General features: G+C 46.1%; 1 protein-coding gene across 1 annotated transcript; it reads right to left on the reverse strand.

Moving 5' to 3' along the window:
* Positions 1-4,355: 4,355 nt before the first annotated feature.
* Positions 4,356-20,828, reverse strand: LOC125527386 (aspartyl protease family protein At5g10770-like). The gene is made up of 4 exons (XM_048691897.2): positions 20,210-20,828; positions 19,409-19,423; positions 9,882-9,914; positions 4,356-4,714 (listed from the first exon to the last, which is right to left on the reverse strand). Exons 1-4 carry the CDS (start codon positions 20,733-20,735, stop codon positions 4,356-4,358), a joined length of 933 nt encoding a protein of 310 aa, XP_048547854.2. The 5' UTR covers positions 20,736-20,828.
* Positions 20,829-23,867: the final 3,039 nt, after the last annotated feature.

Genomic DNA, 23,867 nt, shown 5'->3' on the forward strand with positions numbered 1-23,867 from the left:
TCAAGATGCAGAGCATTTTTGTCAACCTACACAACAGCACCACCACCAGCAATACTATGAGCGACAATCCAGACGGCCGCCACAATTAGCTAGTAAGACATTAACACCATAATGTGAAGCAAACAGAGCAATCCCAGTGTCGAAAGAAATTGTACTGATTCCATTGAAACAATACCGTGGCATAAGTAACAGGTGCCACAAAACAGAGCTAGCTGCTGAGTGCAGAGCAATACTAGTATAATTTCAAATTCAGAGGACATTTACTAAGCCATAAACACTAGATAAGCATCTCAGGGGACAGCAAAACTATAAATTCCATTGCATCAATATCAATAGGATGGCATAATGATCAGGTGGCACAAAACAAAACAAAGCTGTGGACTGAGTCTAGCACAGAAAAACAACGGTTTGGCCATCAGTCATAGCTCTCAAGATAAAAACAAAAGAGGTCTCAGGTTTAAACTGAAAAGAAACAACTAGTTATGCGAGTTTTTTCAATAGTAACTTGGAGATGCATAAAGAACAACTAGGTACGACTCACCCTGGATGCATGCATGCATGAGCATCCATACTTGCAGTGCAGGCAGTAAATAACAAACTACTATATTTCCCAAAGTATATAATAGCTTTGTAAAAAAGAGGATTGTATCAGCCAGACACTTCTCCCAGGATCAATGTATGCATGCAATTCATCCAGGCCCAGCATGATGCTAAATCCTACTCATGTTGCTAGCACATATACATATATACACAACAAGAACGAATTCACAGGCACAAAAATGAATATCCCCTGGATAGCATGGTAATGAACTACTCACATGCAATTTGATAGGACTAGTACTAGTGATAACAATCCAACATGTCCTAACAGCTGCAGCAACACGCACACATCGACTTCCTGAATACTGGTGAATAGCAAAGTCTATCCATACTTGACAAAGGAGCAAATCAATGTCAAGTTCATCTCAGATGTGTGGTTCATGACAACGGTAGCAGTTAACAAGATTACTGAATTTTAATTTGTGGAAGCAAGGAAACAAGCAATAGAATGCCTATCTCGTTCAACACTAGAGTAACAGCAGTAGAAAATTCAGTCCAGCATGTGAGTAAGTAAAAAATGTAGATCAACAGGGAATCAAACTAGTTCAAAGAAATCTGTAACAAAATTTACAGTAAAAATCATCGAGTATTAATCAATGGTTCTGTTTTGATCCAAACTAGATGAATTCAAGGCTAATCTATTAGTCTAGTAGCAATCATCTAGTATGTGACAGTAGAGGAGTAATTGTTATTGTACAGTTAGAAAAATACACGCCATGTGCATGGCAGCAACCGGAGGGAACAGAGGAGTGGAGAGGGGCTCACCATGGTGGTGCTTTAGCCGATGCAGTGCACCGCCGTCATGCCGTGGAGGGAGCCGCCGGAGGGAGCCACCACCTCGCCGGAGTTTACCTGCTGCGCGCGTCCGCCTCGCAGCCACCGGGTGCAGGATTACCATCCACGAGGCGGAGCCACCCATGGGACTTGCGGTGGGCTTCGGAGAGGGGGGAGCAGAGTCGCTGTCGCCGCGCCGGAGTTGGAGGGGACACCACCCTCGGAACCCTAGCCATCGGAAGGGGTCATGGCTGAGCTCTCGGGGCCACGAGAGGCGGATTTGGACGAAGGGAAGGGAAGAGCGGAGGCAGGGGGCCTGGATCTGTGCTGCGCGTTGGCGAGGCTCGCCGGAACATGCCGGAATCATGCAGCGTAGGCAGCGGCGGCGGAGGGAGGGAGAGATGAGAGAGAGAGAGGAAGGAGAGAGGTGGCAGGGAGGGAGAGGTGGGGCTGGTGTCGTGGTGGGGTAGGCTGCCCTGCCACGTCACCGATCCGTGGGAGGTTGCTTCCAACCAATAGGAAGCCAGCACAGATTTTGTGTTTCTTTGCAAAGTGGTTTGTATAATCATATATGATGTCTTTTCGGAATGTGTATACCTAGTGCAACAAAAGGAGGGGAAGGACCCACCACCGGGGGGCGAATGTACCTCGGCGGCATGCCTAATCTAGCCGTTAAAATCCACAGAAAACATACGATGTCGGAAATCCTCAGGACCTGGGACGATGTTCATATGTTCCTTGTAGGGTCTAGTAAAAGTTTGAGTGTGTTTCGTAGAAGCCTGACCGAAAGACCATAGGAACATCCACGAACACAGCCTGGACCCAACCAACCACTAGATTCCCTCTGGTTCTACCCGATGCATGCGTTCCCCCCCCCACTCCAAATGACGTCGGCACTGGCATCCATGGAGGGGGCAACACCCCGGAGACCCAAGACGGCGTCTATGCATGCCATGTCACTTTCACACATGCATCAAGACCGCGTGCGCTATTTCGGTGGCATTGCCACAACCGGAAGGCCACCACGAAGCCCCTTGGCCAGGAGATCTAGGCCTTTCACTTCCGCCAGATGGGCTTTGACCAGTGGACTCTTCCAACTGGTTGTGAATAGTCATCAGGGCCGTCGATGGAGGGGGCCGAGGTGGGCGACCGCCCAGGGCCCCCAAATATTTGGGGCCCCTAATCACTAAGTATTAGTCTATTAGCTCTAGGTTTAAAATCAGGAAAAATAAAGCTCATGAGCCCATTCGCCCAAAACAGCATGTATAACAGGCCCATGAGGTCTAGAGAATCGATCAATCGATCGTTTTTCTGCCATAGTGCATTGATTGCTAACAGGCCCCAACAACGCCTGTTGGTTTTGCTTCATCCGATCGCCCACCAGAGACTATGGTGCCAGATCTACCTGAATGCCTGCCTGCTTCGGCGTCCGTCGATCGCCCACGGCCTGTCAATTACGAGCGCCATCACCTCTGGTCTTCCACTATCAGGTAATAAGTTCATTTGTTTTGATTAGGTTAGGTGGGAAGTGCCGAAGGAGGCTAGATTTAGGACACAATTAAGTTTGAACTCAGTAGTTCTTGATTTTTTTGGTTGTTGGAAAATCATCATATATGTATTGTGTGATTATTTAGTTCGACCCTGATGTAAATTTAGGGTCCTATTTTGATTTTTGCCCCGGGGCCCCAAATTTTTGGAGATGGCCCTAATAGTCATCCCATAGGAACATCCCCGAACACGGCCTGAACCCAACCAACCAATAGATTCCCTCCGGTTCTACCCGACACGCACGATTCCCCCTCCAAGTGACGGCGGGACAGCCGTCCATGGAGGGGGGGCAACACCTCGAAGACCCAAGACGGGTGTCTATGCATGCCACATCACTTTCACACACGCATCGGGACCCGGTACGGTGTTTCGGTGGCATAGCTACACCTGGAAGCCCCACTGACCGGACTAACCCTAGCCTCGTTGACCCGGAGATCTAAGCCTTTGACTTTCTCCTAGCGGGCTTTGACCAGTGGACTCTTCCACTGGTTGCGATAGGTCAGCCCATAGAAACAACCCCGAACATGGCCTGGACCCAACCCACCACTAGATTCCCTCCGGTTCTACCCGACGCGCACGATTCCCCCTCAAAGTGATGGCGGCACTGCCGTCCGTGAAGGGGGGGGGGCACACCTCGAAGCCCAAGAAGGGCGTCTACGCATGTCACAACACATTCACACACGCATCATGTCCTGGTGCGAGATTATGATAAGAAAATCATTTAAAAGTTATCCAAATCTAGTGAAGTATCAATTACTTGTGATTTTTACTAAGTATAAGGACCTATATGCAAAATTACATGAAGTTACATTTTAAAATACTCAAAAGTAAAAACAAACAGGATATTCATAATCTATGGAAAATTCTGCCCCAATTTCATATATAATTTGTGTATGTTTAAGTTTATATAAATTAGATTTAAATTAATCAAATCTAAAGTTTAATAAGAAAATGAAAATGAGAAATAAAAAACATATAATATATATGCCGACGGTATCCCCGTTGGCATAGAAAGCCCACGTGATTTTTTTCTGAATAAAAAAAATGTACAAGCTATGCCGACGGCCTCCGTCAAGGCCGTCGGCATAGAGGTGACGGCGTCGACCCTCCGTTTGGACCTGGGTCAGCGGACCCACCTGTGTGCCGACGGCGGCTCTATGCCGACAGCCCCCGTCGGCATAGTGGAATATACACCGACGGCCTTCTACGCCGACGGCCCCCGTTGACATAGATGGAGGTTCGCCGACGGCTTTAGTACGCCTACGGTCTTCGGCATACCACCATCTATGCAGATGAGAGCCGTCGGCGTAGAGAAGGCCGTCGGCAGCGGCCGTTATTCTGGTAGTGAAACTTGAATTATCTATTTTGGAATGGAGGGAATACGTGTTATGCTAATACCTCCTCTTTATTTATTTATTGCTATATATATGCGATCAGCATGCACCTACATTGAACCCCACGGCGCCGCCACCAACGTCGTAGAGCACCTCGAACATCCGCTGCTGCACGTTGCCGATGATGCCGAGGGAGCTGTCATCGTGGTTGGCCGCGAAGGCGAGGCAGCTCTCCAGAATGATCCCCTCGGGGGAGAGGTTGACGACGGCGCCCCCTGAGAACATCAGTGCGACGGTCGGTATTCTGATGCTGGACTGGCCACTGAAGTCAAAGCACGTGTCCAAGATGCCCATGGGCTGCGCCGGCGGGTACTGCTTCATGCCGGCCCTGAACGCCGATTTAAATGAATAACCGTCTCGCATCAAACAAGATCCAGATATAATGTTCATGCTTAACGCTGGCACCAAATAACAATTATTTAGGTCTAATACTAATCCCGAAGGTAGATGTAGAGGTAGCGTGCCGACTGCGATCACATCGACTTTGGAACCATTTCCCACACGCATCGTCACCTCGTCCTTAGCCAATCTTCGCTTAATCCGTAGTCCCTGTTTCGAGTTGCAGATATTAGCAACAGAACCAGTATCAAATACCCAGGTGCTACTGCGAGCATTAGTAAGGTACACATCAATAACATGTATATCACATATACCTTTGTTCACCTTGCCATCCTTCTTATCCGCCAAATACTTGGGGCAGTTCCACTTTCAGTGACCAGTCTGCTTGCAGTTGAAGCACTCAGTTTCAGGCTTAGGTCCAGGTTTGGGTTTCTTCTCTTGAGTAGCAACTTGCTTGCTGTTCTTTTTGAAGTTCCCATTCTTCTTCCCTTTGCCGTTTTTCTTGAAACTAGTGGTCTTGTTGACCATCAACACTTGATGCTCCTTCTTGATTTCTACCTCCGCAGCTTTTAGCATTGCGAAGAACTCGGGAATAGTATTATTCATCCCTTGCATATTATAGTTCATCACGAAGCTCTTGTAGCTTGGTGGCAGTGATTGGAAAATTTTGTCAATGACGCAATCATCTGGAAGATTAACTCCCAATTGAATCAAGTGATTATTATACCTAGACATTTTGAGTATATGCTCACTGATAGAACTGTTCTCCTCCATCTTGCAGCTATAGAACTTATTGGAGACTTCATATCTCTCAATCCGGGCATTTGCTTGAAATATTAACTTCAACTCCTGGAACATCTCATATGCTCCATGACGTTCAAAACGTCGTTGAAGTCCCATTCTAAGCCGTAAAGCATGGCACACTGAACTATCGAGTAGTCATCAGCTTTGCTCTGCCAGACATTCATAACATCTGGTGTTGCTCCACCAGCAGGCCTGGCACCCAGTGGTGCTTCCAAGACGTAATTCTTCTGTGCAGCAACGAGGATAATCCTCAAGTTACGGACCCAGTCCGTGTAATTGCTACCATCATCTTTCAACTTTGCTTTCTCAAGGAACGCATTAAAATTCAATGGAACAACAGCACGGGCCATCTATCTACAATCAAGCATAAACAAGCAAGATACTATCAGGTACTAAGTTTCATGATAAATTTAGGTTCAATTAATCATATTACTTAAAGAACTCCCACTTAGATAGACATCCCTCTAATCCTCTAAGTGATTACGTGATCCAAATCAACTAAACCATGTCCGATCATCACGTGAGATGGAGTAGTTTCATTGGTGAACATCACTATGTTGATCATATCTACTATATGATTCATGCTCGACCTTTCGGTCTCCGTGTTCCGAGGCCATATCTGTATATGCTTGGCTCGTCAAGTATAACATGAGTATTCCGCGTGTGCAACTGTTTTGCACCCGTTGTATTTGAACGTAGAGCCTATCACACCCGATCATCACGTGGTGTCTCAGCACGAAGAACTTTCGCAACGGTGCATACTCAGGGAGAATAGTTCTTGATAATTAGTGAGAGATCATCTTATAATGCTACCGTCAATCAAAGCAAGATAAGATGCATAAAAGATAAACATCACATGCAATCAATATAAGTGATATGATATGGCCATCATCATGTTGTGCTTGTGATCTCCATCTTCGAAGCACCGTCGTGATCACCGTCGTCACCGGCGCGACACCTTGATCTCCATCGTAGCATCGTTGTCGTCTCGCCAATCTTATGCTTCCACGACTATCTCTACCACTTAGTGATAAAGTAAAGCATTACAGCGCGATTGCATTGCATACAATAAAGCGACAACCATATGGCTCCTGCCAATTGCCGATAACTCGGTTAAAAACATGATCATCTCATACAATAAAATTTAGCATCATGTCTTGACCATATCACATCACAACATGCCCTGCAAAAACAAGTTAGACGTCCTCTACTTTGTTGTTGCAAGTTTTACGTGGCTGCTACGGGATTAAGCAAGGACCAATCTTACCTACGCATCAAAACCACAACGATAGTTTGTCAAGTTGGTGTTGTTTTAACCTTCGCAAGGACCGGGCGTAGCCACACTCGGTTCAACTTAAGTTGGAGAAACTATCACCCGCAAGCCACCTATGTGCAAAGCACGTCGGGAGAACCGGTCTCGCGTAAGCGTACGCGTAATGTCGGTCCGGGCCGCTTCGTCCAACAATACCGCTGAACCAAAGTATGACATGCTGGTAAGCAGTATGACTTATATCGCCCACAACTCACTTGTGTTCTACTCGTGCATATAACATGAACACATAAAACCTAGGCTCGGATGCCACTGTTGGGGCACGTAGTAATTTCAAAAAAATTCCTACGCACACGCAAGATCATGGTGATGCATAGCAACGAGAGGGGAGAGTGTGATCTACGTACCCTTGTAGACCGACAGCGGAAGCGTTAGCACAACACGGTTGATGTAGTCGTACGTCTTCACGGCCCGACCGATCAAGCACCGAAACTACGGCACCTCCGAGTTCTAGCACACGTTCAGCTCGATGACGATCCCCGGACTCCGATCCAGCAAAGTGTCGGGGAAGAGTTCCGTCCGCACGACGGCGTGGTGACGATCTTGATGTACTACCGTCGCAGGGCTTCGCCTAAGCACTGCTCCAATATTATCGAGGATTATGGTGGAAGGGGGCACCGCACACGGCTAAGAATATGATCACGTGGATCAACTTGTGTGTCTAGGGGTGCCCCCTGCCCCCGTATATAAAGGATCAAGGGGGGGGGGGGGTGCGGCCGGCCAGGAGGAGGGCGCGCCAGGAGGAGTCCTAGTCCCACCGGGAGTAGGATTCCCCCCTTTCGTAGTTGGAATAGGATTCGGGAAGGGGGAAAAGAGAGAGAGAGAGAGAGAGAGAGAGAGAGAAGGAAGGGGGGGCGCCGCCCCCCTCTCCTTGTCCTATTCGGACTAGGGGGGGAGGGGCGCGCGGCCCAGCCCTGGCCACCTCTCCTCTCTTCCACTAAAGCCCACCAAGGCCAATATACCTCCCGGGGGGTTCCGGTAACCTCCCGGTACTCCGGTAAAATCCCGATTTCACCCGGAACACTTCCGATATCCAAATATAGGCTTCCAATATATCAATCTTTATGTCTCGACCATTTCTAGACTACTCGTCATGTCCGTGATCACATCCGGGACTCCGAACAAACTTCGGTACATCAAAAAGCATAAACTCATAATATAAATGTCATCGAAACCTTAAGCGTGCGGACCCTACGGGTTCGAGAACAATGTAGACATGACCGAGACACGTCTCCGGTCAATAACCAATAGCGGAACCTGGATGCTCATATTGGCTCCTACATATTCTACGAAGATCTTTATCGATCAGACCGCATAACAACATACTTTGTTCCCTTTGTCATCGGTATGTTACTTGCCCAAGATTCGATCGTCGGTATCTCAATACCTAGTTCAATATCGTTACAGGCAAGTCTCTTTACTCATTTCGTAATACATCATCTCGCAACTAACTCATTAGTTGCAATGCTTGCAAGACTTATGTGATGTGCATTACCGAGAGGGCCCAGAGATACCTCTCCGACAATCGGAGTGACAAATCCTAATCTCGAAATACGCCAACCCAACATTTACCTTTGGAGACACCTGTAGAGCTCCTTTATAATCACCCAGTTACGTTGTGACGTTTGGTAGCACACAAAGTATTCCTCTGGTAAACGGGAGTTGCATAATCTCATAGTCATAGGAACATGTATAAGTCATGAAGAAAGCAATAGCAACATACTAAATGATCAGGTGCTAAGCTAATGGAATGGGTCATGTCAATCACATCATTCTCCTAATGATGTGATCCCATTAATCAAATGACAACACATGTCTATGGCTAGGAAACATAACCATCTTTGATCAACGAGCTAGTCAAGTAGAGGCATACTAGTGACGTTTGGTTTGTCTATGTATTCACACAAGTATTATGTTTCCGGATAATACAATTCTAGCATGAATAATAAACATTTATCATGATATAAGGAAATGAAATAATAACATTATTATTGCCTCTAGGGCATATTTCCTTCACTTGGCCATGTGCTTCTTGAACTGAGCCTTTTCACAATCGATCTTATGCTTCAGCTCAACAATTTTCTGAGCTAGAGCCAGCTCAGGAGCAATGGCTCTGTGGAAGGCGACGCTGAGGCCAATTGGAAGCTGAAGATTATCAAAGCTGACATTTGGGTTGTCGAACCACTCATCAATGAACTTGTTTAAGATTTCTACATCAAATAGAGGAAGGTCATTAAAGATTTCCACCTCTTGCTTTCTCTTGATCAACTGCTCAAGAGCGTCATCGCCAAGATCGTCGTCACTGGACAGATCAATGGCGTCATTTTCATTTCGCAAAACAGCAGCAGGGGTCAGTGCTTGACCAGTGGGTTGCATGGGCTTCTTCACTTTGGCGGGCTTGGAGATGCGTGAAAGATCTTCAGACTGCACACTGTCTTCAGGAGGTGCAGTGGCCAGAGGCTTCGCCCGTGAAACCTTTGGTGCAAGGGAAGGCTTCGAAGCTTTAGGTTTCTTCAGCTTCTTTGGCTTCGGTGGTGCAGGCACTTCGTCAGAATCAGCGTTGTCTGCAGGTTGATCCGCGACTGCCCCTTGAACCTTTATGTGAGTGATGAGACCTTCTAAGTTATAGAAGGGCCCAACCAGATTGGGTTCAGCTTCGCGTGTGCCGTTAGCACGAGGAGCAGAGGGGCCTGGATTGAAGTCTAATCCCCGTAACTTCTTGTTTTCTTTGGCCGAGTTCTTGGCAAACTGGAAGTTGCGCTTGAACATATTCTCGTCACGGCACCATATTAATGAAGATGGGTCTGCATCTGTAGGCTGTGGTCCATGGACCATGCAAGGATAGAAGCCTTGTTCAATGGCTTCAACGCTGGACCTAGGTTGAAGATTTCTGTACAAGATGTCTCCCCAGGGTCGCTTGATGGCATTCTTCTCAGCATATTCCTGGGTCACGAACCTGTACTTGTACCATTGTTCTGCCCAATATCTTCGAATCCATTGGATTCGGGTTTTCCGCTGATTGTAGTCCTCCTCTGGATCTGTCTTGTACAGCTCATAGAGGTCAGGAGGCAAATCTCTTGAGGTGTTTCCACGGCACTGTCTGCCACCCTTCCTTGCAGATTTCTCTTTTGCCATGAAGTTTAGACTGAAAGGCTTCAAAACAGTCAAAGTCTTCCGTCTACTGGTCAGACAAGAACTGGCTTCAGGAGAATTTATATGATGATGTAAGAACTCTGCAAATGAATGCAGACTATGAGAACCAAGGGATTCTCCCACGAACATGTACCTATGACAGCATTAAAGGTGCGAGGGAAGGGGCAGAGGTCATATGCATTCTCAGAAGATTTTGAAGATAAATTAGTTTAGAAGACATTGACCTCATAGTGCGAAGACATTCACTCATATGTAGAGAGTTGGTTCCAGATTTGTACGAATCCACGAATAAGTACAAGTGAGGAATCTACTACTTTGTGAAGCATAAGTGAACATGCTAGGCATGCTATGAGATGCAGAATGAGATAGATCCAACTTGTGGGAACAGAAAAAAGCTGTGGTTGAAAAGGATGAATCTATTGGATCAAAAAGACTGTAAAAAGGAGGTTTTATTTTCCACACGAGGAACTGCTAGACGAAGTGGGAGAGGAGGCTGAGCAGTTCTATCTTCCATGCCCTAACTTGGCGACGGAGGACACCTACGGCGACAGCGGAGAAGACGATGTCCGCGGCCGGCGTGAGGACGGCGTCGGTGAGGTCGCGGCAGCTAAGCGCTTTGTCACCGGCGTCGTCGAGTGCTAGCGGTGGCGCTAGGGTTTGTGCGAGAGTGGAAGAAGAGATAATGACTGGGGTGAGGCGTGTATTTATAGAGACAAGGACGGCACAGTGTTATTACGCAGGTGCCCCTGGCGGTTCACATCTGAAGGACACATGGCGATCATGCAACACATTGGAGGTTGTTCCATGTTCCCACGCATGCCTGGACTGTAGGGTGGTCGTTCCCACTTCTCCGGGTTTCAGGCAAAAAGGATTGAACATTGAAAACAGATTAATGTGTGTCTCTGTGTCTTCTGCTGACAAGGACGCAGAGAAGACATTTTGATAGTTTCAATAGAATGCATACGATTTGGATAGAGAGACTTAAGACGAAAGCATAGAGAGGTTAGGGTCCGATCACATTCACTTAGTTCAAAAGATTCAACGTGAAGACATAGCTATAAGTGAATGCTGTGTCTTCTGCTGACAAGGACGCAGAGAAGACATTTTGACAGTTTCAATAGAATGCATATGATTTGGATAGAGAGACTTAAGACGAAAGCATAGAGAGGTTAGGGTCCGATCACATTCACTTAGTTCAAAAGATTCAACGTGAAGACATAGCTATAAGTTAATGCTGTAGAGGATAGAAACTAAATTGAAGATAAACATGAGGCCATATTAACATTGAAGACAAACAAAATGCGAAGACTTTGCAAATGTAACGCCATGTGAAAAACACTTCTAAGGTAAGAATTTGGTGGTGGCGTTACCCACCCACTACTAGGAAAAGGCCTACTAGTGGCGCACCAGTTCTGCCTACTAATGGCGCACTACTGGTGCGCCACTAGTATTTTTTACTAATGGCGCACCAGTGGTGCGCCATTAGTATAGGCCACTGGTGCGCCATTAGTATTTTTGAATTTTGAAGGTGGGAAAATAGTAGTAGCGCACCGTCTAACCCCCACCGTGCGCCATTGCTATTTTTGAATTTTGAATTTGGATCTGGATCGCAATTTTTTTGCCCATTTTTTTCTCATTTTTTTGCACGATATTATTTCAAATTTTGTTCCTGTTTTTGGATCTTGTACGTTCTTTTGCCGTGTTCTTTTGCCGGAGAGGAGTTCGCCGGAGAGGAGGAGGAGGAGGTGACCAGAGAGGCGCTCGCCTACATCGCCGGAGAGGAGGAGTAGGTCGCTGGAGAGGAGTTCACCGGAGCATCGGAGAGGAGGAAGGAGAAACCATGAGGGGATGGGAGGAGAGGAGGGAGGAGGAGCTCACCGGAGAGGAGGGAGGAGGAGCTCACCGGATATGAGGGAGGAGGAGCTCACCGGAGAGGACGGAGGAGGAGCTCATCGGAGAGTAGGGAGGAGAAACCATGAGGGGAGGGGAGGGGAGGAGAGGAGGGAGGAGGAGGTTGCCGGAGAGGAGGAGGAAGAGGTCGCCGGAGAGGAGGAGGGTAGTATGGTGGAAGAGAGAAGGGAAGATGGAGTGGAGGAGAGGAGGAGATGGAGTGGAGGAGAGGTGGAGTGGAGGAGAAGAATGAAGAGGTAAGGAGGAGAGGACACGCCCAGCCATATATACAGCATAGTAATGGCGCACCGTGGGCAGGTGCGCCATTATGAATTTTTTTTAATTTTTTGATTTATTTTGAATTTTGAAGGCGGGAGGATACTAATGGCGCACCATGGGCAGGTGCACCATTAGTAACTTTTTTTATTTTTTTTTGATTTATTTTGAATTTTGAAGGCGGGAAGATAGTAATGGCGCACCATGGGCAGGTGCGCCATTAATAAGTTTGAATTTTTTTGCCTCTCCAGATCTTAAAAGCCCCGTATCTTTTTTTCTGTTAGGTTTTTGAGGATTTTGAAAATTCGGACGTAACTTTTCGAGTAGATGATTTTTCATATAAAAAACTTTTTCATCTGAGTTCGTATGCAAAAGTTATGCCCATTTTTACAAATTCTCGAGAGATTTTGCAAAAAAGTTGAAAATTCATGTTTGTAAATTTTGCTAACAACTAGACCACATATCACATGGGAATCTTATTTTATTTTATTTTTTTGACATTTCTATCATTTTCTTTTATTTTTTTGAAACTGAAAAGGCGGTCCAGGGGGGGTGTGCATTCGGGGGAATGTTTGGGCCAAATTACTAATGGCGCATCGTGGGATGGTGCACCATTAGTAGTTCAACTAGTAATGGCGCACCACTCCCACGGTGCGCCATTAGTAGTTTAAAAATAAAAATGAAAAAATTGAAATTTTTTTGAAACATAATTACTAATGGCGCACCGTGGGAGTGGTGCGCCATTACTAGTTGAACGAGTAATGGCGCACCATCCCACGGTGCGCCATTAGTAGTTTTGAAAAAAAATTAAATTTTTTTTACTAATGGCGCACCGTAGATGTGGTGCGCCATTAGTATTTGCACACTAATGGCGCACCAACACATGGTGCGCCATTAGTATTTAGTAATGGCGCACCACATGTACAGTGCGCCATTAGTGTCCATATTGGCTATAGTTGTTTTTGTAGTAGTGACCGTATATGAAGTATTAGACCCAGACACGGCGCACAATTATCGTGGCGCTCCGAAGTCAAATTCCACGTTAATGTATTCACATTCAGAATGTAAGTCTTCATTGATTGAAGACATACTTTACTTCATGTGTTGCACATCTAAGTCATCAACATGCATAAGTATTAGGATGTGTGCCTGATCACATGACATTTGAGGATTCCAAGATATTTAGCTCACACCATAACTTGCAAAACCTCTTCTCATTCAAGGGCTTTGTGAAGATATCTGCCAGTTGCTCTTCAGTGTTGACGTGTATGATATCAATATCTTCCTTCATGACATGATCTCTGAAAAAGTGATGACGAATTTCAATGTGCTTTGTCTTCGAGTGCTGAACTGGGTTGTTAGCAATCTTGATGGCGCTTTCATTGTCGCAGTAGAGTGGCACTTGCTTCAAATGAATGCCATAGTCTTTGAGTGTTTGCTTCATCCATAGAAGCTGAGCGCAGCAAGATCCAGCAGCAATGTATTTAGATTCAGGAGTGGAGAGAGATACACAGTTCTGCTTCTTTGAATACCAACATACAAGTGATCGTCCCAGAAAGTGACATGTGCCTGATGTAGACTTGCGATCCACCTTATCACCAGCATAATCAGCATCCGAGAATCCAACTAGATCAAACTTTGAGCCCTTTGGATACCATAATCCTAGTGTTGGGGTGTGAGCCAAATATCAAAGAATTCGCTTCACAGCTAAGTGATGCGATTCCTTTGGTGTCGCTTGGAATCGGGCACACATGCAAACACTAAGCATGATATCTGGCCTAGATGCACATAAATAAAGCAAAGAACCAATCATGGAGCGGTATACCTTTTGATCGAACTCTTTACCATTGTCGTCGGGACCCAGATGGTGTTTAGCTGGCATTGGCGTAGTATAACCTTTGCAGTCTTGCATTCCAAACTTCTTCAGGCAATCTTTGAGGTATTTCTCTTAAGATATGAAGATGTTGTTGCATTGCTGTCGTATTGGAAGACCAAGGAAGAACTTCAGTTCACCCATCATGGACATTTGATATTGCTCTTGCATCATATATACAAACTCATCACTGTATTTCTCGTTGGTGTAGCCGAAGATAATGTCATCCACATATATTTGGCACACAAACAGTTCACCATCATATGTCTTTGTGAAGAGTGTGGGATCCAAAGAACCAGGTTTGAAGCCTTTGCTCTTCAGGAAGTCCTTGAGTGTGTCATACCAAGCACGAGGGGCTTGTTTGAGGCCATACAGTGCCTTGTTGAGCTTATAAACCATGTCAGGATGTTTTGGATCTTCAAAGCCAGGCGGTTGTGCAACATACACTTCTTCTTCAATCTTGCCATTGAGAAAAGCACTCTACACATCCATTTGATACAAAAGAATGTTATGATGATTTGCATAGGCCAGCGATATGCGTATAGCTTCAAGCCTAGCCACAGGAGCAAATATTTCATTGAACTCAATTCCTTCAACTTGAGTGTATCCTTGAGCAACGAGACGAGCTTTGTTTCTGACAACTTGACCACGCTCATCTTGCTTGTTGCGATATATCCATTTAGTTCCTATGATATTGTTCTTACGAGGATCAGGACGCTTGACCAGTTCCCACACATTATTCAGCTCAAATTGTTGAAGCTCTTCTTGCATTGCTAGAATCCACTCAGGCTCCATGAAGGCTTCATCAACTTTCTTGGGTTCAGATATTGAGACGAATGCGAAGTGTCCACAGAAATTTGCTAGTTGTGTTGCCCTTGAACGAGTGAGTGGACCAGGTGCATTGATGCTGTCAATTATTCTCTCAATTTGTTCTTCATTTGCAACACAAGGATGAACAGGACGAAGATTTTGCTCCTGCTGATCATTTTCATCGTTAGAAGGATTGTCTTCAGGCTGAGCATTATCTTCAGGTTGATCAAGTGCAGAGATGATGAGTTCCTCTTCAGGCTGAGCTTCAGACGGTATGATTTCTCCAATTCCCATAAGCTTGATGGTTTCATTGGATGGAACTTCATCTAGCACATTTGGCAGGTGCTCTCTTTGCGAGCCGTTAGTCTCATCGAACCGCACATCCATAGTTTCAACCACTTTATAGTGAAAGAGGTTGAAGACTCTGTAGGAGTGCGAATCCTTTCCGTATCCAAGCATAAAACCTTCATGTGCTTTTGGTGCAAATTTTGAAGTGTGATGTGGATCCTTGATCCAGCACCTGGCACCAAATACTCTGAAGTAGCTGACATTTGGTTTCTTACCAGTGAGGAGCTCATAGGATGTTTTGTTCAGAAGCTTGTGAAGATAAACACGGTTGATAATATGGCATGCAGTATCAATGGCTTCAGGCCAGAACTTTCTTGGAGTCTTGTATTCATCGAGCATCGTCCGGGCCATCTCAATAAGTGTTCTGTTCTTGCATTCCATGACGCCATTCTGTTGCGGCATGTACGGAGCTGAGAACTCATGAGTGATGCCCAAAGTATCAAGATAAGTGTCGAGGCCAGTGTTCTTGCATTCAGTGCCATTGTCACTTCTGATGTGCTTGATCTTGACGCCATAGTTGTTCATGGCTCGATTGGCGAAGTGTCTGAAGACATCCCGCACTTCAGTCTTGTAGAGGATTATATGCACCCATGTATATCTTGAATAATCATCAACAATGACGAAGCCATAGAGACAAGAAGTAGTAGTAAGAGTTGAGTAGTGAGTGGGACCGAAGAGGCCCATGTGTAGCAGTTCGAAGGGTTGAGTCGTTGTCATGATTGTCTTCGAGGGATGCTTGGCTATCGTCATCTTTCCAGCTTCACAAGCACCGCATAGGTGATCTTTCTTGAACTTGACGCCCTCGATGCCTATGACATGCTTCTTCTTAGAAAGAGTGTGCAAGTTCCTCATGCCAGCATGCCCTAGCCTCTGATGCCAGAGCCAGCATTCTGAAGCCTTTGCTAGAAGACATACGGCAAGCTGTGGTCCTGCTGAGAAATCTACCACGTACAAATCATCTTCCCGATACCCTTCAAAGACTAGAAACTTGTCAGATTCCATTAGAACAAGGCAACGATATTTTCCAAATATCACAATCATGTTTAAATCGCAAAGCATTGAGACAGACATTAAGTTGAAACCAAGGGATTCAACAAGCATCACTTTATCCATGTGTTGATCCCTTGAGATTGCAACTCTACCTAGACCCAATACCTTTCTTTTACCCGTATCAACAAATGTGATGTGACTCTTGTCAGATGGATGTAAAGTTGAGTCCATGAGAAGACTTCGCTTGCCAGTCATGTGATTAGTACACCCACTATCAATAATCCATTCTAAAGCAGCTGGTGTCATACCCTACAGTGCAGTTGGGGGATAGGCTTCACGAAGAGAATTGTGAAGCATAAACATTTGACGAGCAAGTGGATTATGAAAGCTTAGATCGAGGTTAGGACTGATATGGCAAGTAGCAAGCGACTTAGGAACAAAATACATAATAAGAACATTTGGGCATTTGATCTTGCGCCCTACAAGATGTTTAAGGTCCCCAGCAATAGCTTCAGACGAATTTGATTTTTGGCTGGAGACCCTTCCTTGTAAAAGAGAGTTAAGCTTTCTTAGCCACCCACATCTTCAAGGGTGGCTTCGAAGCAATGAGTCTAAGTGCAGCATCTGAGAACTTTGGCTTTGAAGCCCTAGCAAATAGTCTTGCAGGAGGGTAATAGTACTCATAAGAATAAGCAGAGTAGTTCTTGGTCTTATGAACATGGCGGTTTGATGAAACGCGCTCATATTCATAGGCCTGAGTATGGTTTCCCTGCAAAACATTTGCATTAGTGCGACTCAGGTGAGCCCTCTGTCTGTATGAAACCTTTGGACCATATGAGGCATGTGTTCTGGGGTTTGTCTTCTTCACTTGTGGTGTCATGATGACATTCACAGGAAGATTCTCCACACACCTTTTCGGCACCCAGACTTTCTTCATAGGTGGCCCACTCCTGCAGTTAGTACCAATATACCTGGCAAACACTTCACCATTCTGATTCTTAAAGAGTTTATAGTTTGCATCAAAGGATTCATCAATAACAATGGGATTAGCACAAGTAAAGCCAGATAGGGTGGATGGATCCACTGAAGATTCCTTTGCAGCAACCCATGTGGTTTTGGGGTACTGCTCAGGTTTCCAGTAAGAGCCATCAGCATTCATTTCCCTTTCGAACCCAACACCCTCTTTCCTAGGGTTTCGGTTCAGGATCTGCCTTTTGAGGACATCACATAGTGTCTGATGTCCTTCGAGACTTTTGTACATCCCTGTTCAAGCAATGTCTTCAACCTAGCATTTTCATTAGCAATAGCAGTGGCATCCTCACCAGAGGGGTTAGTTACCACATCAACAGTTGAAGATATTGCAACAGTAGCAGCAGTAGAACATCCAGCAACAGAAGTAGCGTTATCACGCTCAATGCATTTAAGACATGGTGGTTCAAATCCTTCCTGAGCGGGACTGATCTGTTTGGCGCGAAGTGACTCGTTTTCCTTTTGAAGATCTTCATGAGCCGCTCTCAATTTCTCAAGATCTTGCTTCCTTTGAAGATAATCATAGGAGAGCTTTTCATGAGTTGTTGAGAGCGTTTCATGACGACTTTCAAGTTCCTCATACTTAACGTGAAGATTTTTTATGTCTTCAATTAAGGACTGAGATCGAGTCATTTCAGCGTCTAACAGGTCATCGCTTTTGTCTAACAGTTTTTGAATATGTTCCATAGCTTTCTGTAGTTCAGCTGCAATTTTAGCAAGTGCTTTGTAGCTGGCTTTGGAACCACAATCAGAATCATCTTTACTGGATGTTTGATAGTGAGTAGTGCGTGAGTTTACCTTGGCACCGCGTTCCATGAAGCAGTAGGTGGGAGCGGAGTCATCCTGGTCATTAGCATCGGCGTCGGTGATGGAGTCATTGTCTTCAATGTTGAAGATGGAGTTGGCAACGTAGGCTGTAGCCATACTTGCAATGCCAGAATCGGACTCCTCCTCAGACTCCACCTCCGCCTCCTCAGAAGCAGAACCCTCCTCTGATCCATTTCCTTGCCAACAAACACACGAGCCTTGCCAGATGAGCTCTTCTTGTCTGATGAAGACTTTGATGAAGACTTGGAAGATGACTTTGAGTATTTCTTCTTCTTCTTGTCGTCAAAATCATATTCCTTGCTTTTCTACTTCTTCTTGTTCTCATTGTCCCACTGAGGACACTTAGAGATGTAGTGGCCAGGTTTCTTGCACTTGTGGCATGTTCTCTTCTTGTAGTCATGAGCAGAAGCTTCATCATTCCTTGAGCTAGATTGTGAGGACTTTCTAAAGCCTTTCTTCTTGGTGAATTTCTGGAACTTCTTCATAAGCATAGCAAGCTCCTTTCCAATGTCTTCAGGATCATCAGAACTGCAATCAGATTCTTCTTCAGATGAGGAAATAGCTTTTGCCTTCAAAGCACGAGTTCGCCCATAGTTGGGACTGTAGATGTCTCTTTTCTCAGAAAGCTGAAACTAATGTGTGTTGAGCCTTCCAGTATGTCACAGGGATTGAGTGTCTTGAAGTCAGGGCGTTCTTGAATCATCAGGGCTAGGGTCTCAAACGAGCTGTCAAGTGATCTCAGGAGTGTCTTGACGACTTCATGCTTGGTGATCTCAGTAGTGCCGAGGGCTTGAAGCTCATTTGTGATGTCAGTGAGTCGATCAAACGTAAGCTGAACATTCTCATTGTCGTTTCTCTTGAAGCGGTTGAAGAGGTTGCGAAGGACACTAATTCTTTGATCTCTCTGGGTCGATACGCCTCCGTTGACCTTGGTGAGCCAGTCCCAGACTAGCTTGGATGTTTCCAGAGCACTCACACGGCCATACTGTCCTTTGGTCAGATGACCACAGATGATGTTCTTGGCAGTGGAATCCAGTTGAACGAACTTCTTGACATCAGCAGCGGTGACACCTTCACCAGCCTTGGGGATGCCATTCTTGACGACATACCAGAGGTCGACATCAATGGCTTCAAGATGCATGCGCATCTTATTCTTCCAGTAGGGATATTCAGTTCCATCGAAGACTGGGCACGCAGCGGAGACTTTGATTATCCCTGCAGTCGACATAGCTAAAACTCCAGGTGGTTAAACCGAATCACACAGAACAAGGGAGTACCTTGCTCTGATACCAATTGAAAGTGCTAGTTATCGACTAGAGGGGGGTGAATAGGCGATTTTTATGGAAGTCTTCAAAACATGGAAGTTTCGAAGACAAACGATAGAAACAAATCTCTTACCATGAAGCGGAAGGTAGACTACACTAAGCAAGCCATAGTCAAGTATTCAGTGAGATGAAAGCACAAAGACTAATAGCAGCTAGGCAGTATAGATCAGGATGGAAGATAGTACGAAGCCAAACAGAACAAGCAGTCACACAGTGAAGACAAATAGATACTGCAAACAGGCAATGACTTCACAAGGACCAATCTGCAAATAAAGAGATGGGAAGAATGGAACCAGTGACTCGTTGAAGACAATGATTTGTTGGACCAGTTCCATTTGCTGTGACAACTGTACGTCTGGTTAGGGAGGCTGAGATTCAACTCAGAAGACCACGTCCTCACCTTATTCCCCTTGAGCTAAGGACAAATCCTATTCTTGATCTATGCCAACTCAACGAACACCATTGGAGATACCTGTAGTGCACCTTTATAATCACCCAGTTACGTAGTGATGTTTGGTAGCACACAAAGTGTTTTTCCGGTAATCGGGAGTTGCATAATCTCATAGTCATAGGAACATGTATAAGTCATGAAGAAAGCAATAGTGGTAAACTAAACGATCAAGTGCTAAGCTAACGGAATGGGTCATGTCAATCACATCATTCTCCTAATGATGTGATCCCATTGATCAAATGACAACTCATGGCTATGGCTAGGAAACTCAACCATCGTTGATCAACGAGCTAGTCAAGTAGAGGCATACTAGTTACACTATGTTTGTCTATGTATTCACACATGTATTATGTTTCTGGTTAATACAATTCTAGCATGAATAATCAACATTTATCATGATATGAGGAAATGAATAATAACTTTATTATTACCTCTAGGGCATATTTCATTCAGGGACCTGCCTGCTCCTCAGCAACGGTGTCTTGACGACGAAACCCGAGGTTGCTACACCCATAGTGAGGAACCCGGACGAGCCCGGAGTCAGCGGGAGGCAGTATGAGAAGGCCTTGTCGAAGGTCCCTGAGGTCTGGGTGGCCAGCGACTGAGCTCCGCCGCCGAGCTCGATGAGCCCAGCGGTCTGGTCCTGGTCGTGGAGAAGGAGGCCCGACTCAGACTGGTTGCACCTGAACTGAAAGTTGCTGACAGCATTGGAGCCCAGTGAGAGCGTGTCGGAGCTGTAGCTCCCGGTGGTTCTCGAACCATCTCCATAGTTGAGAATGTACTGGCACTGGGAGCCAGAGCAGCCGTTTCCTCGGTCGTCTTGGCGGAGCTGCGCGCAGGCGGCGGAGCTGCAGGTGAACAGAGAGTAGGTGCTCGACGAACTGGGGTCGAAGAGCGAGTTCGCCTGCGAGTGACACCGCGAGCACGGCTTGCACTGCACCCAGGACACGTCACTGCCGGTGTCGATGAACATGGTCTGGTTCACGGACGGCGAGCCGATGCCAACGGTGATCACATGCTGCAACGTGCCCAGGGAGAGGCCCAGCGTGGTCGGCAAGGTAAGGTCATTCCGAGAACTTTTTATTCTGCACAAAAATAACACCGTGGAAATTCTGTGGAAAATAGCGTCAGTCCGGATTAGTTCCATTTAAATCACGCAAGTTAGAGTCCAAAACAAGGTCAAAAGAGTTTGGAAAAGTGGATACGTTGGAGACGTATCAACATGCGGTGTTGACAACCTTGGTCCGAAAACTAGGTGGTCACTTGTATTCATCCAACATGGACCTTGCCATTTCCTGAAGTGTATGGTTCTTCCTCTCGGCTACACCATTTTGTTGAGGGGTGTAGGGTGTGGAATATTGATGCTCAATCCCTTCGTCACTAAGAAATTCTTCTAAGATGTAGTTCTTGAACTCGGAGTCATTATCACTTCTTACTGCCAAGATTTCTTTGTCAAACTTGCGTTGGGCTTGCTTGGCAAAATCAATGAAGGCGATCTTCGTCTTGTCCTTGGACTTGAGGAAAAACACCCATGTATCTTGAGTAATCATCAACAATGACAAGTCCATACTTTTTACCACCAAGACTATCCCACGAAGGAGGCCCAAAAAGATCCACATGAAGAAGCTCCAAAGGTAAATCCTATTTGTTAACGTGCATTTTCGTTAACGGGCGCCTGCAGGGCACACCACTTACCGCGAGCTAGGCCGACCCATTTAATTTTTTGTGTTATTTGTTAGATCACAAAAAGAAGCGCAGGAGGGAATCGAACCAACGACTTGCTGGTTTCAAGCACGCCGGGCACTCATTTGACGATTTCTGCAACTGAAGCTATGTTTCTGAAACATGCGTCGTGTTGCAATGCTTGGCCTCGTACGCTCTAGCATTGTGCGCTCCTCCAACACTTTCTGCAACTGGAGCTATGTTACTGAAGCAAGACCCCTATTACAGAAGAAAAAAAATCTTTGCTGTTGAGGGAGTCCTGGATTAGGGGGTGTTCGGATAGCCGGACTATACCTTCAGCCGGACTCCTGGACTATGAAGATACAAGATTGAAGACTTCGTCCTGTGTCCGGAAGGGACTTTCCTTGGCGTGGAAGGCAAGCTTGGCGATACGGATATGTAGATCTCCTACCATTGTAACCGACTTTTTGTAACCCTAACCCTCTCCGGTGTCTATATAAACTGGAGGGTTATAGTCCGTAGGACAACATACAGAACAACAATCATACCATAGGCTAGCTTCTAGGGTTTAGCCTCTCTGATCTCGTGGTAGATCTACTCTTTTACTACCCATATCATCAATATTAATCAAGCAGGACATAGGGTTTTACCTCCATCGAGAGGGCCCGAACCTGGGTAAAACTTCGTGTCCCTTGCCTCCTGTTACCATCCGGCCTAGACGCACAGTTCGGGACCCCCTACCCGAGATCCACCGGTTTTGACACCGACATTGGTGCTTTCATTGAGAGTTCCTCTGTGTCGTCGCCATCAGGAAGGATGCATCGCCCCGTCTTTAAAGACGGCACCGTTGCTAAGGGAGCTTTGGTTGTCGGCCAAACCCTCTGGCTAGGTGGTTTTCTTATGACCACCTGTTTGGCTTCTGCGCCGATGATGACCTCTCGAGCCATCGAAAAAAATCTTCATGTCAGCTCAGAACTCGCCGAGCAGTTAGATCCAATGAAGCTCTCCTCAATAAACAAGCTCTTGGATCGCATCGCCGCCCTGGGAGTCGCTATGGGTTATGACCAGATTGGGCCTAAACCCGATCTGAGAGAGATTAACTCTCCCCAAGTCACCCATCACGTTGCCGTGGTAGAGGGGCAGTGCGGCGACCCGTCATCTATCTTAAGGACTAGCTACGTCCGGATTCCCGATCCCTCCAAGCCGGATACCCGCGGAGGGGAGGATATCACTCAAGACCTGAACTTAGAATCAGGCGACGGGCTGGATTCATTGGACAACATCCAGGAATCCAAATTTTCGAGTTTGGAAATTCTTCGGCCTCTGAGCCTCAGATGGGGTGAGGCTTCGGATTTAATTCTGCCCACCCACCCGAACATAAGCGATCTATCCCAAATTAGGCAAGAGCCCGATGAAACAGTACATCATTACTGGGCCAGATTCCTCCTGGTTAAGAATAGGATAAAGGACTGCCGCAAGGAAGACGCAATCTCAAACTTTTGCAATAATTGCACGGACAAGGGAATCCTCAACGCCATAAGTCGTCGTGATATTACACGCTTCACTGACTTGGCGTCCATCGTACGAAAGTACTGTGCGATGGAAAGCGCCTGGAAAACCGAAATAAAATTTTGGGACGATCCGGCCCTGAATACAAACCCAGTCCGAAATAAAATGGTGCATCATCACCAGACACCCGGGTCAAACACCAAAAAGCAAAAACCCTCTACAGGGCATGGAACCGTACTGGAAGGATGGCTTAATGGACCCTGTAAAATTCATAGTACAGAGGACGCCACACCAACTCACAGCCTTAGAGCATGTTGGATACTCCGGCAGGTGGCCAAAATTGGCGAAAATCTCCTAATTCCAGAGGCCATAGAAAGCCACCCTAGAGACACCAATACGGTATTAACAGTCTTCGAGACTTTCGCATCAAATAATATGCGAAAAAGGACACTCCGCAGCCTTGCCGAAGTCTACCAAGTAGCAACGATAAACCCATGGAGTGACACGGCTATTACCTTTAACGCCAGTGATGAACCTAAATTCCGAACAGCCCGAGCACCAGCCGCATTGGTCCTCAGTCCAATAGTGGATGGCTTTCGTCTTACCAAGGTACTCATGGACGGCGGCAGCGGATTGAACCTCATTTATGAGGAAACACTTCAAAAATGGAAATAGACTGGAACCGCATTGAGCGAAGCAGCACAACCTTTAGAGGAATAATCCCCAGTTGGGAAGCGCGCTGTACAGGAAAAATCACACTAGATGTGGTGTTCGGCACGCCGGATAATTACAGGTCCGAAGAGATCACGTTCCATGTGGCTCCGTTCAGCAGCGGTTATCACGCTCTGCTAGGGCGGGAAGCGTTTACAATCTTCCAAGCAATACCCCATTACGGGTACATGAAGCTCAAGAT

The sequence above is a fragment of the Triticum urartu genome, chromosome 7A (genome assembly GCF_056163025.1).
Source record: "Triticum urartu cultivar PI428250 chromosome 7A, HENAU_Tu73, whole genome shotgun sequence".
NCBI lineage: Eukaryota > Viridiplantae > Streptophyta > Magnoliopsida > Poales > Poaceae > Triticum > Triticum urartu.